The sequence below is a fragment of the Thermobia domestica genome, chromosome 1 (assembly GCF_964235325.1).
Source record: "Thermobia domestica chromosome 1, izTheDome1.hap1.1, whole genome shotgun sequence".
Classification (NCBI taxonomy): Eukaryota; Metazoa; Arthropoda; class Insecta; order Zygentoma; family Lepismatidae; genus Thermobia; species Thermobia domestica.
The window spans coordinates 82434529-82451752 of NC_137454.1; the positions used below are offsets into that span (position 1 = coordinate 82434529).

At 34.2% G+C, this 17224-nt stretch overlaps 1 protein-coding gene across 1 annotated transcript in view; it reads left to right on the forward strand.

Annotated features, from left to right (window-relative positions):
• Cdc23 (cell division cycle protein 23) overlaps positions 1-17224 on the forward strand; it is a 108900-nt gene that overhangs the window by 25091 nt on the left and 66585 nt on the right. Inside the window, exons 4-9 of the mRNA XM_081760013.1 lie at positions 1005-1237; positions 4680-4857; positions 8663-8842; positions 10387-10551; positions 14317-14566; positions 15033-15228. Coding sequence (XP_081616139.1) covers positions 1005-1237; positions 4680-4857; positions 8663-8842; positions 10387-10551; positions 14317-14566; positions 15033-15228 — 1202 coding nt within the window. The remainder of the gene's footprint in view (positions 1-1004; positions 1238-4679; positions 4858-8662; positions 8843-10386; positions 10552-14316; positions 14567-15032; positions 15229-17224) is intronic.

Genomic DNA, 17224 nt, shown 5'->3' on the forward strand with positions numbered 1-17224 from the left:
ATTTCCTATTTAAAATTTTAACTCAACTTTAAATCGTGACCATTTCTAAACTGTGTCCCACACGAAAAAAATCCTACAAAATTGTTTATTTTTTCAGTTTCTTCAACAATATGTCAAATAGCATAACACCATTTGAAATTCTTGAGTGACTTCCAGTGCTTTATGATAGGGGACCCTGTATGGAAACTATCTTTCATTCAATGCGCTCTATGTAGAGCTCCTTCGTGGCTAAGCGGTTAGCATACACGCCTTTGGCGTGGAAGACCCGGGTTCGATTCCCAGCGGGAGCTCATGTGGTTCGGATTCCACGTTAATCAGTAGGTCCACGTCTTATATAGCATCGCTGCTGAACGGGACGTTAAACTCAAAATCACCATCGCCACCAATGCGCCCTATAATATTTCCTTACATTACACTTTATTTTTTGTTTCATCTTACACTTTATTTTCAGCAGTATTATAATTCATAACTATTGGATGTTTTATCTTATACACGCTGCATATTTAATGCGAAAAATCAAGGAAACGATCGAGGTGTGTGACTAATCTAGGGAACAAACTGGATAGCGTAATGACTCCCACACGAGGATAATAAACCGGAAAATTAGCTTCAGTTCTTTGTCTTTCTTTTTTAACCTGATTAAGAAAATAAATCATTCTTTCTGAGTATATAATTATATTGATTGTAAACAGTTAAATGATTATGACAGGCGAGATTCGCTGGACAATTAGTGATTGATGAATAGAAGAGGAAGAAAGAAAAATAATATGTTGTTTACCTTAGTTACGTTAGTGTTTATTTTGTCGTTGAAAAAAGTTTTAACTCTTTTAAATTTTATATTAATAAGTGAAATGTGATGTTAGTTAAGTGTTGATAGAATGTAATAAAGATAAAGGTTGAATGATATCTGAATACGGTTGTTATTGGATACTGAAAAACCTAGTAGTAAAGGAGTTAAAAATAATGTAATTAGAATTCTGTGACATTGTGCTTTTCTTTTAAAGCTCCTCCGGACCCTATGCAGAATACTTCTTTACGTGAATTAGCAACAGAATTGAAAAAGGACCATTTATCGAGAAAATTAGATGGCTATGGTCTCTATTTGTATGGAGTTGTCTTAAAAAGGTTGGAGTTGCTACGTGAAGCTGTGGAAGTACTAGTAGAAGCTGTTCACAAAGAACCACTTCATTGGGGTGCATGGTTGGAGTTAGCAGCACTAATTACGGATAAAAAGAAGGTAGAAGTAATATTATAATTGATCAATTGCGTATTGAAAATAGTTTTGTAAAAGTAAGATCTTCGTATAGACAAAGGGAATTAAAGTCAGTAGCATAGTGGAAGTGTCTGGTGTTAAAGATTTGTGTTTTAACTATACGCTTTATTTTCTTCTTTTGTTGTTCTAAATTATTGAAGTAGGTAATGTAGCTGAATAAGTTTCTCCCTCTGGACGATATTCCGCACAGACTTTGCTTTCTTAACATATCATTGACAATATTGTAAATAAGTATACTTCATTTTAAGGAAAAAATTACTCCCGTTGTTCCGAATTCAACCTTTTTTTATACGTTAGAATTGTGAGGCAGTTTGGAGCTACATAAGCTACAATTGATGCATTGCTTGACAGTTGCTAGGAAACAAATACATATTGGCCCGTAACATTTAGGAACGTGATTTAAGTGCATCCGGTGGCCCAGATTTATTTATAATTATGTTCGTACATATGAATACAGATAGTTCATCTTTATGCATATGAGTACAGATGTTAGTCCAGGTTTATTGTCAAAATATGGCTGGGATTACTCGCTAACAAAGAAACACGATGTGATAAACTATAAAAAAAAAAAAAAAAAAAAAAAAAAAAAAAAAAAAAAAAAAAAAAATCAGTATAGAGAGAGAAGACATGAAATGCAAGTTGCCATGAATGCAGAGACTTCTGATCACATCAGTAAGTCGTATGGCCACCTCGGTCATTAACATCCTGCATATCTGTTCGACGTGCTATCAATGAGATTATTCAGAAGAGCCTGGATGGTTCAGCGTGATGGATTCCGCTGCAACCCGTCTCCGAAAGTATCTGAGGCATGTTCGATGGGTCGTTTTTTCTGTTCTTTCCATACCATATGATATCCAAAATCACTTGCGGCACAGAACCGTGGTTAATCTGAGGACATTATATTAGACCATCTTTTTTGGTTCATTTATGATGTTCCGTATCTACTGTGATCTTACACAGCGGTGGGCGGGGATGATGCAACTACACACTTAATTGGTTTTGAAGCATAACCCAACACTACTCATTCGTTGTGAAATGGTACTGGGAACACAAAAATACTAAAAGCACATGCTAACACGTGAGCAATTTGGGCTGGAGTGCCACACAGATTGTTTTGCCAGTTGGCATCATCAGTTCTGTCCAACTTTTGTACACCATACACACGCGCAGTTGTGCTTCTTGTCACAGCATCTTTCTGAAGATGGAAAATGACTCGCTTTGATACGTCCATCATACATTCAATCCCTGTGACACTTTGATCTACTTCAAGCCGATCAATACTTCCATGATTGTAATTACTTAGATGAATCCTTCGCACCATCTTCCAACAGAAGAGTTACTTTGCACGACAGTAGGCGCAGCCTATATCGTATTTAGCTGTATTTTGGGTGGTACCACCTTCTGACTCAGTGTCGCATTCTTTTCCTGATACCGACGTACACATATATTGCCTCTCTCTACTGGTATATTTACAACAAGAACAGACACAAGCCAAATTGACAAAAGTTACGAATCGTATCTGTTTCTTCTCTACTAATTGTCAAGCAGTACATATATTTTTGTCAGAAATAATGGCATTGAAAGTCGTTGGGCAGATCACGTTTCACCCAGTTGCATATCTGTCATTTGATAGGCCATAGCCCTGCATGATCTGTAATACCAGTAAGTTTCAGTGAAAGGTAAAATGACTAAATAGGTAAGGTCGGCCTTAAGCAATTTGCCACCCCGTGCAATAGTTATATTTGCTCTTCATCCTTAGAAAGAACATATCTTAAAAGTTACTATTTCAAGTACGTTACTTTGTCACAAATATAGTAACATTATGAAAATATAAAATTCACTAGATTATAATAATAAACCATTAATAAGCAGAATTTTAGATCAGTGAGAACATACAGAGTTACAGTATGTTCGTCGGAAATTAACATCGATCTACAAATAGGCATTTTAGTTAATAGATTTTTCATATATTTCAGCTCTGTATACCCTATGTCAGAGTCGGCCCTGTAAGTACGGTACAATGCCAAGTTTTATTTAGTACAGTTAACGTAACTCCTAGCTAACCTAAGAGGATACGGTTAACAATTTACGTGTAGTGATTAAGAGCCTAGTTAGTAGATCAAGCAAATTGAGCTGCTCGGGAAATAATTATCATCATGTTTCGAAATTTAACACTTTCAAAAATTTATTTTCTAGATTTCGGGATACTTAATCGTGCATATAAATTCTACTTCATATTGTAATATCCTATGTGATGATGTAAACAAACAATTCCATGCATCAGTGTTTCCAAACACCATCACGTGGTTCGGCAAGAGGATCTCCCACCAGATGGATCTACAGTCACATGCAGACGACGGCTTCTAGCCCTTCCCACGGAGCAGAAGATGACATCGGAGCAGCAGCGCCACCGCCACCCAAAAGACCCTATAAATTGGATGGACGAAAACAACTCGATACCAGTTTTCTGGTGACCCTCCTCTAGTCTGCTACGGGACTTTTGGAGTAACCTAACCCTAGGCCTCTAGTCTGCTACGGGACTACGCCTATCCTATCTCCTGGCTTAGCCTGCTACGGGGCTTTGTCTGGGAATCCTAGCCTCAGCCGCTTAGCCTGCTACGAGGCTCTGTTGACCACTTAATCCGCCTCTGCTTGCTACGGAGCATTGGTTCCTTAATTCCCCTCTGCTTAGCCTGCTACGGGGCTGTGTGGAGATCCTGTCTGCGACCTTACGGTCAAAGACTACCTATTTCTAACCTTTCATATTAGAGAGATTATTTTGTATAGTATTTTGTGAAAATACTTTTATAGTGGAAGCTTTTATAATAAAACTGGTAGTGGGAGTCGATTCCGGACGCTCTTTTTATTAAATGATCTACCTACAACCTATATGAGACAAAGTTTTACCATATACATTAAACCATTATCAAATGTACTCGTATGCACTCGAATCGACAGATTTCATTTGTAGAATGTTTTTGAAGCATCATACATATTTGCACGCTTCCAAAGAAGTCCTAAATGACAGAAACTAAACATACTATTGCTGAGTTATGCCTTTCGTCTTAAAAGAAGCTTTAGTATGTGGTGTACATCACTTTATCTTTTTGAATATATAATTTTGTATTTATGTTTATGTAAGCTCCCATCCTTATATTGTTCTGCTTGGTAAGATGTTAATGGATTAGTTGAATGAAAAAAGTAGTATTGCTTGAATTTTGTTTTGTATTATAGTAAGTACCGTATAAAGAAAAGAAGAGGATAGGAAGAAACAGTATTGAATTAAAATTAAAAATCTAAACAGTTTTGTAAGCAAAAGATCGTTGGTAGCGCTAGATCGGGTTTGTAGGTAATATATTTTATTCTCCTCGTATTTCTATAAGCACATAATTATGAATTGTTTCAGCTGAACTCTTTGACGTTACCAGATCATTGGATTAAACAGTTTTTCCTGGCTCATACATATTTGGAACAACAGCAGCATGATGAAGCGTTATCGATCTATTGGGCCTTGCAGCAATCTGGGTTTGAAAAGAGCACGTACTTAATGGCCCAGATTGCAATTACTTTGCATAACAGAAGAGGTAAGCATATGTTCTTTTTTGTTAAGTACTTAATATAAATTTGAAATGTCGTATCGTTCATATTGTTGTTTTATGTTACAAAATTTATTGATCTTAGTGTGAAAATGCATGCTTATATGGGTCATAGAACGGAGTTTACATAGAGAAGTAGTCTGTTCGATTTTCATACTTCGTTTTTATGGTTTATTTGGGATTGAAAGTAGTACATTATTGTGATTTAAAAAGATATTAAACGCCTTCTCTGAATTCAGCATATCGTTTGTTATCATATGAAAGACTTTATTTAAAAAATCTAATTTATTTAAGCATCCGTTCGATAAATATAAAAGTTGATAATGTTTATGTTAATTCCATTTATAATAATTGGAATTTGATGATGTATTACTGTGTATACGTGCCAAATAACATATTATCATAATACAGTTGAGTTTAGATACCTTCATACAATCATGTACTATATGAATTTTTCATTTAGAACTTTGTTTTTCAAGCACTGTACTATGTGTAATACGAACACATAAGTGAGAAGCTGCAATATCATTTCTATCAAGTCTAATGGAAAATACTTCTAATTTATATTAAAAAAAAAAAAAAAACTGACTATAGATGCCACGAATTGTATATTAATTAAATTATTGATATAATAAATAATAAAAGTTGCTGCGTATAACACAAACATTTATTATATCAGGTTGTTCGGAAATAAATGGCGAAATGCACAGTATTCACAATCAGTCTTTCCTAAATCTGATTATACAGGAGCGGTGAACCATGAATATTAGCAGTTAAAAATCACCTCAGCAGTCAGTTGTTAGAGCCAGGAGAGATGTATATACAGGTTTCATAGTACATTCCACACTGTGCATGGGGAATGTGAAAAAATAAGTGAACCCCATCCAAACTTACTGAGTATCACAAACAGCTAGTAGACTTCAGCATTTACATGTTTGTTGATCACCAAATTTGACGATCATATTGTGATCCATGACGAAAAATAGATCTTGTACAACAATCACAAGCAAAATAAGGAATGGTTAGGCGTTGGAAATCCCCAACAGATTTAACAAAAGTTACGGGGTACCACACTAAACTTATCGCTCCTATTTAAATGAAAAAGCGTGTCATGCTGCAATTACTGAAAGGTTTGTTTATAAAATAATAAAACATTTTTGAAAAACTTCGTACGAAGAAAACTCACCCTGTAGTAGAACACACTTTTTGGATTGTGCCACATCCTAAATTTAGTAATGAAATAATTGTTCACAAATTATCAAGAACGTCATTAAAACAATTTTCGAGGAAATCAGAGAGAACACCATCTACTCCCTACACACACACACACACCAATTAGTGAAATTACTCTGTCTAAAATTTTGTGAAAAATGATTTATGCTCTATTATAGAGTTCTTAATGAGATAAACGTAATAATTAGAGCCCTTTTAAATTTTTGTTTTCCAGGATATTACCTTTATATTTTGGTGTAGGAGCAAAATTCAAAACAAACGTCAAAAAGTTACGTTTTCACTTCGTTTTATGCATACGTGCAGTATTCACTATTTCTTAGTTCTTCGTTAGTTTCGTAATACATTTAATTATATTAAGATTTTAGTAAAAAGAAAATATAATTATCTTTATTAAAGAGAGAAACATTAGGTTTAAGAATTATATTGCTGAGCTTTCGCCATTTATGGCTGTTGGCCCGTCACCTGTGAGAGATGATATCTCTCTGCGATCATATTACCCGAGGAATTGGGGAGGAAGAAAGGGATAGGGACGGACGGAAGCTGGCTCGGACCATTATGTTAGATAACACCCTTTCATTTACCTGGAGTGAATGAAGAGGGCCTCACTCAGGATGACTGGCCTGAAAAAACTGGTACACTTTTTCAACTGATTGCCCCCACCAGAAATTGAACCCGGAACCGATAATACCAAATTCGAGAGCGTAACTAACTTCGCTACGCGTGACCACGAAAGACAAACATATCAGTGCGTCACGCCAATAGATGTCGTAATATGCGCTTCCTGCTTGACGCCAATAAATGTCGTGGAATTTGCTAATCTAAAACTTTTGTGACGATTTAAATGCAACTTAATATCTCCACTATTTCAATTTATTAGCAAATAGGACAAGGACTATAACTACATTTCGACTTTAGTATTTGTGTATTTCTACAGAAATGTATTGTGACGATTTCAAACTATATTGTTTTAATTTAATTATTTCAAAATGGACAGTGATGACACTGAACATGAACATGCTTTGCTATTTATTATTAGGACAAGGACATCGACTATGTTTAGATTTGAGCATTAATGATTGTGCAACATCATGTTGGTTGGTCGGTAAACTTTAAAACAAGTTAAATGTAAGGAAGTAGAGCTCTTAATTAAGCACGGTTTTAAGCTATAGTGTAGAATGAGTCGAAGACTTAGGCGCAACAACGAATGGAACTAAAGAACAGGCACTCACCTTGTATCCATAGATAATCAAAGGATTACATCATTTCATCTCTCTTTCTCTGGATTTTCTTGAGCAACATTTCCTTACATATTCATCTTTGAAGGGGATTTTCCTTAAATGTTTGAGAACGCAGGATCATCCGAAACACCACTAAACTTACACTTGGGGCCGCGGTGGCTCTGTGGTAGAACATTCATCTCTAGTGCATGGGGTTCTTGATTCAACCCCAGCTCACGCCAAATGAACTTTGTGGTGGGCAAACACCGTGTGCATGGGTTTTTTCGGGGTTCTCCACTTCATTCCACCAGTTCATTCATTTCTCATCATTACTGTCTCCTTTTGCCTAGCCGGCATAACCGTAAGACGTAAAACTTAAAGATTTCATTTCATTTTAAACTTACACTATCATTTCCTCAATAAATGTCAGTGAATAATAGAAATCTGTTCTTTAATGCAGTTTTAAATTGTCAGGTACTGATCATGTTCAGAAGAGTATTTGCCGAAGGATAAAAAATTGTGACCTTTTGTCATAAGTTCTATTTACAGAATAAAAACACTAAATTTGCTGAACACTAAAATATGTTACTTTTGTTGTGATTTTTTCTTTATAATAATAGTTCAAATTGTAAAGTTACAATTCAAACCAAGTGAACTTTGTGGCAGACGAACACCATGTGCATGGGTTTTCTCGGGGTTCTTCCGTTTCCTCCCACTTTCTTTATTCCACCATTTCCTTAATTTCTCATCACCGTCTCCTTTAGCCTAGCTGGCATAACTGTGAAACGTAAAACAAAGAGTTTCATTTTTGTTAAGTTACAAATTCAGCTCAAATCTATTTTGAATTTCTCCGAATGTGCGAGGATTAGCAAGCAATACTACAACTTTATTAATGTTTTTGGACGACCTTGTATTCTTCAAGTATTTCAGGAAAATCCTTGGTCCCTGGTTCATCCACAGTTCCCGCCAAGTGGGCTTTGTGATGGACGAACATCGTGTGCGAGGGTTTTGTTGAGGTTCTCGCGTTTCCTCTTACTTTTGTCATTCCACCATTATCATTCACGTCAACATCACTTCCTTTCAGACTCTGTGCATAATCGTGGGATGTCAAAATTTTAAAAAAAAAAAAAAAAAAAAAAAATCCTGTTTGAGGATGAATCTGTAAGGAAAGAAGAGCATCGAGGGGAAATGTTACTCAAGAAGGCTCTAGAGAGAGCCGAAATGATATAAACCACAATTGATCATTTATGGATACAAGGTGTGTAACTGCTTTTAATTCTAGATATGTATCCTTTAGCGTCCATTAGCAAATCTATAATTGGCATTGTTTATTATTCTTGCAGAAGTGGACCAAGCAATAGCAACGTTTCGCCGCTTGCAGGAAGTGGATCCGTATCGCTTAGACAATTTGGATACGTATTCTAATTTGTTGTATGTGAAAGAGCTCCGAGTAGACTTGGCGTATCTTGCACATCACGCAAGTGAAATAGATAAATATAGAGTGGAAACTTGTTGTGTGATAGGTGAATATTTTATTATTTTTATTATTATTATTATTATCATCATCATGATATACTGACGGATTCTGTAGCAGGAAGTCAGACCTAGCGACCTAGACTAATTCAATTTTATAGTTAAACATGTTTATTTACAGTAAGCCTATTTCTATGAAGTTGAATTATGAAATCCTGCCGTACTGAAGATTTATTAATGAAAAATTTCTTTAAGAAATATGAACGAAATCATTTAAGATTTTCATGCTTTGCACTAGTCATCAGGGCTTTATATCAGAAGGGACATTATCACATCAACAACTAATAGAGATATTAAAATTGAAGAAAAGTATCTTCATTAAAGAAAATAAACAAATAAATAATGTATCAATGTGAACGTAATATGGATGATCGATATAAGCTTCATGTGGTGGAGTAAATTGAAACTTGTGTTATGAGTAACGTTGAAACCTTAGTCCATATTATCATATATATTCAGTTTCCAATTTGAACTATGGAATAGATGTTAAGTGACATGTAAGTTCCCACATTCATGTAGACGGTGTATTCAAAATGTGCGTCTACAGCCTGAATACAGTTTCATATCGACGTAGCCGTGCAGCAGACACATCAGGTGAGTATGGCGGCCAGGTGTGCATATATCGTTGAACACTTCTAGCAGTTTTTTTTTTGTTTGTTTGTTTTGTTTTTTAACACTATATTACTAAGTACAGAATGGCCTATGTATGTATCTAGCTCTCACGGCATTAAATCTACTAGTTTTAGAGTTGTTACAGTTGTAGAAAGGCAGATGTTCATTAAAAAGTTCACAACTTTATTTGATTTTTTGCTTTTGAAAAACTAGATTTAGATTGTATGTATATACAGTATATTAATGTGCACTGTTGACAACGATTGAGAGGTGATACCTGCCACCGAGATAAGACGAAAAGTATAGACTAACCTGGGTGTAAAAATGGTTCCTTTCGACGCTATGGCCACCCGAAAATTTATCGAAAAAATGAAAAAAAAAAAGTCATAACTCGAGATAAAATGTCGGATCTAAGTCGGGTGAAAGGGAATGTCCATTATTTTTAGTCGTAGATTCCATTAATATATAATTGGATGTAGTGCAGAGGTGACGCAAGAGTGAACCCCAAAGAAACTGGAGAATTCCATCGGGTGTTTTGTCAAAAGTTCAATGAAAGAAATGAACAACGAACAATCAATATCACACCCAAGTTGGTCTATTCTTTTCATTTCTTAGCTTGGTGTCAGGAATCACCTCCCAATCGTTGTCAACTGTGCACACTAACACACTGTATAATTATTACATACATAAAAACTAAGAATTATACATTTTTGCAATACTCTTTGATTTTTTGAGAAATTAGAAACAATTAATATCTTTTAAAATGGAAGTTTGCAATTTTTGGTATTTTTCTTGAGGTTTAGCTTCATTTTGCGAATTCTTTGCCTCGGATTTCAATTTAAAAATTTCGTCCAAACCATGAATTTGTTAATGTGTTGAATTAATATGAGAATTGAAAAATAATGTTTGTGTAATCTTTTAGGTAATTATTACAGCTTGCGGGCAGAACACCAAAAGGCTGTTCTTTATTTTCAAAGAGCTTTGAAATTAAATCCCCACTACTTATCGGCGTGGACACTTATGGGCCACGAATTTGTAGAAATGAAGAGTACAAACGCTGCGATTCAGAGTTATAGGCAAGCTATTGGTAAGTTTAATTTTTTATTCCGTACATTATCTTAGAATAATTGCTTATCGGTTTTCACGAATAATTTGTTTCGTAGTTAATATCATAATATGATTTAGGCTTTTTTTTTTTTCAATCGAACAAAAGAGGAATTGTGATTTCATGACATAATTCGAAACTTAAATTTGATTTCTTTTGGATAAATCCTAATTTTGTGATAATTAATCACATCTTTTGCCTGATTTGCTCACAAGACAAAATATTAATACTAGAATCTTGATACGTTATTCCGGCATGCGGAACCTTATCGAAGAACAGACAAATTAGAAATATGTTAAAAATATAAAATATGGGTAAAATCTGTTTAGAGTCACATGTTAGTTCCTGATAAGCCGATATGTGTTTCTACGCGTATATCATTCTTACAATCTACAAATGTTATCAATTCCCTTTCTACGACAGTACTAGAGGTGCACTGGCCCAAATCTTGTACCCTTATCAACTCCAAGGAAGGAAAGAAATTTAATAGGACAAACTATGTAACGCAGAGTACGTTGATAAAGGTAGTTCTCTGTATGCATCAGGTGTGTCTAATTACACAAAAACTTTATAGAAAATATCAAGAAACCACATTGCTGAGAGTAGCGTATATTGCTGGAAAGACTTAAAAAAATGTTTGAAGTTTATATATATATTTATGAACATATGTTGCATAAAATATTCTAATATTGTTCGTAATCGTTTTAATTTCCTTCCCTTATCTTTTTGAAATTAATAATGGTCACAAATTTTATTCAGTGCTGTCTAGTATTGAAATTGTAGAAGTTGGAAGTGTAATTGCGGACGAGTTTTAGTCTGAAGAGATTCTCAACGTGTCATACATCTTGGTATGGACCAGGGAGATATTATGACCCTACCAATTTTTGGAACGAGCAGGGCGCAATTGAAGAGCACTTAGTACATGATGATATCATGCATTTGAAATGTCTAGTATGCTCCCTGGATCCTTATCCGATTGAACATGTCGGAGATTCCAACGCGAAATTCACCATCTTAGAAAAATTATCCATTGGTAACAGGATCTTCAACTCAAAGAATTATATCAAGAGCTAGGAGGCACAGTGGCTCACTGGCTTAGTAGTAGAGCGCTTACTTCTGGTGCGTGGGGTCCCTGGTTGAATTCCCGGACAAGTTTTTGGCGGACAACATCGTGTCCGTGGGTTTGCTCGGGGTACTCCCGTTTCCTCCCACAATTTCATTCCACCAATTCTTCCATCATCATTCACTTGCCCTAATCATCCGTCTCCTTTAGTCTTAAGAGCATAATCGTTGGACGTTAAACTCAAAGATATCAAAGATGTCATATAAAAAGAGGTAAAATACATATCTTTGCGCTGTTCTGTAATTCGAGCCTGGTAGCGTGGTCCTACAACCCAACTCTCTTGAATAATGTAGTAGAGAATGACCTATATTGTAAGGGTTGATCTTTGTATAATGTTCTGTGCACCCTTCAGCTGCATCGGATTCAAATCCCAGTCCTGATTCGGATCCCACATTAATAGTAGATCCCGTCATAAAGACAGAAAATTAAAAAAAAAAAAAAAAAAAAGTACTACGGATGCATAAGAGTGTATATAGATGTTTACTTATTTATATTAAGATCCTGACATACTAAAAATAATACTTTTTTTTGTTCTTAAGTAAAAGGAGATAATGAAATGCAACTTACCACAATCATAGATAATGTTATTCTATAACAGAAAATATGAACCTGAAGAATTTTTAGTGTTGCCATCCATAGAAATTCCAGTGTTGCCAGAATAACATTCTCACAAAATATAAGTAAAGACAGCGAGTAGAGGAACGAACTCAACTGCATTTGATTACGTATCATGTTGTTTTGGTATCCTGTGAACTACTTTTTAAATAGCATTATTATTTAACTGTATGTTGAAACTATTTTGTTTGTTACAAACTAAATACAACTATTATTTAAAAAAGTAGTTCACAGGATTCCAAGACGAATGATACGTAATCAAATGCTGTTAAATTCGTTCATCTAGTCGCTGCCTTAACTTAGATTTTTGGGGGAAATGTTATTCCGGCAACACTAATTTCTATGGATGGTAACACTGAAAATTCTTCAGGTTCATATTTTCGGTTGTAGAATAACATTATCTATGTTTTTGGTTGCATTTCATTATCTCCTTTCATTTATGAAAAACAAGGAAAAGAAAAATGGTAAATTTTGTATTATTTTAGTATATCAGACCCTTAACATTACTGTACTTCTTAATAATTCATTTCCACAATCCTCTGATTGGTTACTTGATAAGCGGAGGAAATAAATTATTTTTTCTCAAACCAATTGAGTTTTTCCTTGATAAATGGAGGACATAAACTATTTTTTCTCAAAACAATTCATTTTTTCCTTTAAAGATGCTAATATTGAGAGTGAAAAATGCATCGTAAGCCACGGAACCGGGCTCAAATCCCAGTCTGGTCATTCATTTTTTCAGTCTTTGAATATCATTACAACATCGTGTCCGTGGGTTTTCTTGGGGTACTCCCGTTTCTTCCCACTTTCTCATTCCACAAATGCTTCCATCATTATTCACTTGCCTAAATCATCCGTCTCCCGTAGTCTAACAGGCATAGTTGTGTGACGTTAAACTGAAAGCTTTCATTTTTGAATATCACTGAGTTTCAATTGGTTGTTTAAAATATATCGTTTGCTTTCAATTTCGGGACTATATAATATAGACTTGAGACATAAACCACTTGCACTTGAAATGAAGACTCTCCGCAGGTTCATCCTCTTATTATTATTATTATTATTATTATTAGTGTTAGTATTATCTTAGTGAATACCTGATAAAGAATATTTTAAAAAATGTAGAAGGTAAGTCATATAGTATCTACAAAGTGCTAGATAATAATAATCCTTTCCAAACCTTTTCTTATGTTCTAATTTTATACGTCCGTTACTCCACACAATATATCTTGAACGGAAGCTTCTTTTTTTTGTAATAGATAGCTAGAGCGATTATCCCAGCCAAGTCTGTTAATGGAGTCCATTCGTTAACATCTTCACGGGTAAAGATGACTTTAGCTATAGTTACCCCATTTTCTACTATTGAAACACAGATAGTAGAAGTTACACATCTCACCGTTAGGTGACAGTAAACATCCTTCAGTGGCTGACATCTACTGGCCGAAATTGAAATGTCTAGTATGTGATCGTTTCTACTGTTTACCAGGGTTTAATAATGTAACCCGAGAGGGAACTCTACAATATATATATATATATATATATATATAATATTGATATTTTTATAAAAAGGCCTTGTGTCCATCTTAAACACAAATTAAACATAGCTTTCTTACAAGGCTGTCTAATTCTTTATTATAAATTAACGAGAAATGTTACAGAGAACGAGAAACAATGGGCATATATTTTGAATTTTAATGAAAAATTGAAAAAAAAAATGATTCTTGATTGGTAGAGATAACAAATTATGTTATGTTATCTATGATTTCAGTTGGAATAGTAGTCTGAAGAAGGAAGTGATATACTTCCGAAACTGTAACATTTCTCGTTAATTTATAATAAAGAATATAGACAGCCTTGTAAGAAAGCTATGTTTAATTTGTATATATATATATATATATATATATATATATATTAACTTCTACCAAAAGAGTTATGGCACTTTGTTATGACTTATGAGGTAGTTAAGTATTTTAGTAGTATTATCTCCTTATTTTATTTTTATTTTTTAATAGAGGTGAATCGTCGAGATTATAGAGCTTGGTATGGTCTTGGTCAAACGTACGAAATATTGAAGATGCCATTCTATTGTCTGTATTACTATAAGCAAGCGCAGCAGTTAAGGCCAAATGATAGCAGAATATTAATTGCACTTGGAGATACTTTTGAAAAATTAGAGAAATATACAGATGCCATTAAGTGTTATTATAAGGGCAGAAGTGTTGGAGACGTAGAAGGTGGATTGGCGCTGCTGAGATTAGCCAAGTAAGTCCATTAAATTTTGCTCTATACTCCACAGTTTTCGTTATTATTGCAGTAACCAGTTGAAAGTTACAAATACAGAAAGAAAAGATTATACAAATTGTATGATAAGGTAAGATGTGCAAAGATAAATATTTTATTTAAAAGCTAAAAGTGCAGAAATAGGAAATCAGTAACTACTCTAGTATTCCTGTTATCAGTTGAATAGCAAAAGCCAGAAACACTAAAATCCGCAAACTAGAATCGTATAATGGAGTATAAAGGTATCACAGGGGTATCACACCCAGTAATGTCATTTAGTCGGTTCACCCGAACTATTTGTTAAAAGTCTCTCTTCAGTTCTAGATCCAGTACTTGCAGAAGAAAACTATTAATTCTCTAGAACTGTTCTTAAAAATAAATGTGAAGATGCTCATAACTTAATCCTAGCCAGTAGTACTCCTGCAGTATAAGCTGTGTTTATTTACAGATTGTATGACAAGCAGAACGAAAGTGATCATGCCGCAGCAGCGTATTCAGAGTATGTCATGGAAACAGAATCTAGAGGAATTGTGGATAAAAGTGAGCAAAGCCAAGCGTACAAATATTTGGCTAATTATTATGTGAAGAGAAATCAATTAGATGACGCATACCACTTTTCTCTTAAGTGCCTGGAATATGAAGAGGTACATTCAGTATTACTTTTTTTTTCCTTCTTTTAATTTCATAATTAACCTGGCATCTAATAATGACTAACTAAACATTAACATGAGATTCTTCACTGATCTTGTCTCTAGTTTTAGAGGTGCTTTCATTATAACAGAATATTTTCCAACAGTAAAATTTCTTATTAGTATTATTTTATGAAACATTACGAAGTAAGGGTGTACAGTTTTAGTATTGGTTTAATTTTCAGAATTTTTTGAAAAGCTTAGAAAAAATTGAAAGTGAAAGCCTGTTTAAAATTTTCGTCTTGAGTATGAATCGAAATGTTAGAATAATCGTACTAGCAAGTTTCAAAATACGGTTAAACAGGTGTGTAATGGACGTGTACAGAAGTATACCTACCTAATATTAATCCAACGTATACTCACCTTAAATTTACGAAAGAAGGCGCGTATATAGGGATGGGTATTCGCTGTAGTTTTGAAAAAGGTCGAGCGTATACCTACCAAAAATATAGCATTACACCACAGCGATTGAACATAGGATGTAATTTCTTGTGCTTGTGTGATAGCTGATAGTCAAATATTGAAAGTATTTGCAGTGGTAGTTGAATATTACAGTTAACATTTATGTCGTATGTGTTTTTCTTCGAAACCAGTGGTTCCCAGTCTTATTTATGTGGCACCCCCATGTACTTCATATATTCCTCCCTCCCGCTTGTTAGTCTTGTGTGCTTTTTGTCTGATCACATCGAATATTTCAAATACAGTCTTTAATTTTGAAATCTTCAGTAATAGTCTACACTATTATATAAAAAAAGAGTAGAAGTGATTGACTTATCATCGCTCGAAAATTCCACTCCTAAAGGAGGGAAGTGGGTATTTTTAAAATACTCAAATTTCCCTTGGTTTAAAGTGCCGAATATGAGGATTCAGTTAAGTTGGAGGTCTGAAATTTGGCATATAGACTTTTATTTAAAAATAAGGAAACACGTATTTCAGCGTTTCCGAAAATTCCGCGCTCCTGTGGGAAGAAAAATGGGACAGTTTCAATAATATTGAATTAGCCCTTTACTTAGTCATAAAGTGTCCAATATGAGGACGTGAAGATCAGTGTATATAAACTCTTAAATAAAAAAATAAGGAAATACGTATATCAATATTTCCAGAAATTCCACTCCTAAGGATGAAAAGAGATCATATCTAAATTTCCCTTTCTTTATTAAGAAAGTGCCGAAGTGAAGATTCACTTAAGTTATAAATGTGAAATTCAGTATATAAACTTTTAAATAAAAATAATGGAATTCGTCTTTCATCAATTGCGAAAATTCCCAGTTCTAAAGGAAGAATTCCACTTTTTGTATCTAACACTAAGATTTCCCACTATTTATCCAGAAATTGTGTAATGTAAATATTCGTTTAAGTTGGAAGTGTGAAATTGTTATATAAACTCTTAATTAAAAATAAGGGAACATGTATTTAAACATTTTCGAAAATTTCACTCTTGAAAGCGAGGTAATCTGTACTATATGAAAGAGTGAAAACTACTCACTCTTAGACGTTCAGGCGATACTAATATATACCTAGAAACGTGAGATTTGGATAAAAACTCTTTTTACTACAAGAACAGTGAATTAGAAAAGATTAAAAAAAAAAAAAAAAACCTTCAGATATATTGGTCCATAATAGACTACCATCCCTAAAGTTAGGGAGATGAAATTCGACGTATAAACTCCTCATTAAAAGTAAGCGCAGATGTGTCCCAGTGCCAGTGTGGTAATTGAAGGAGGGAAAGGGGGAAAATTACCAGGCACTTCTGAACATTTCCCCGAAGCCTTTTTCCCTTTGTACACTTTTAGGGAGGGAAATTGGTAATGACGTCAAACCTTCATGTGTAATTACAAAAATTAAATTTATAAACAAATAAGAAATCATCAGTTTTACAACTTACTACTAAGGAATCTGTATCGAAATGGAATTGTATTATTATTATTATTATTATTATTATTATTATTAT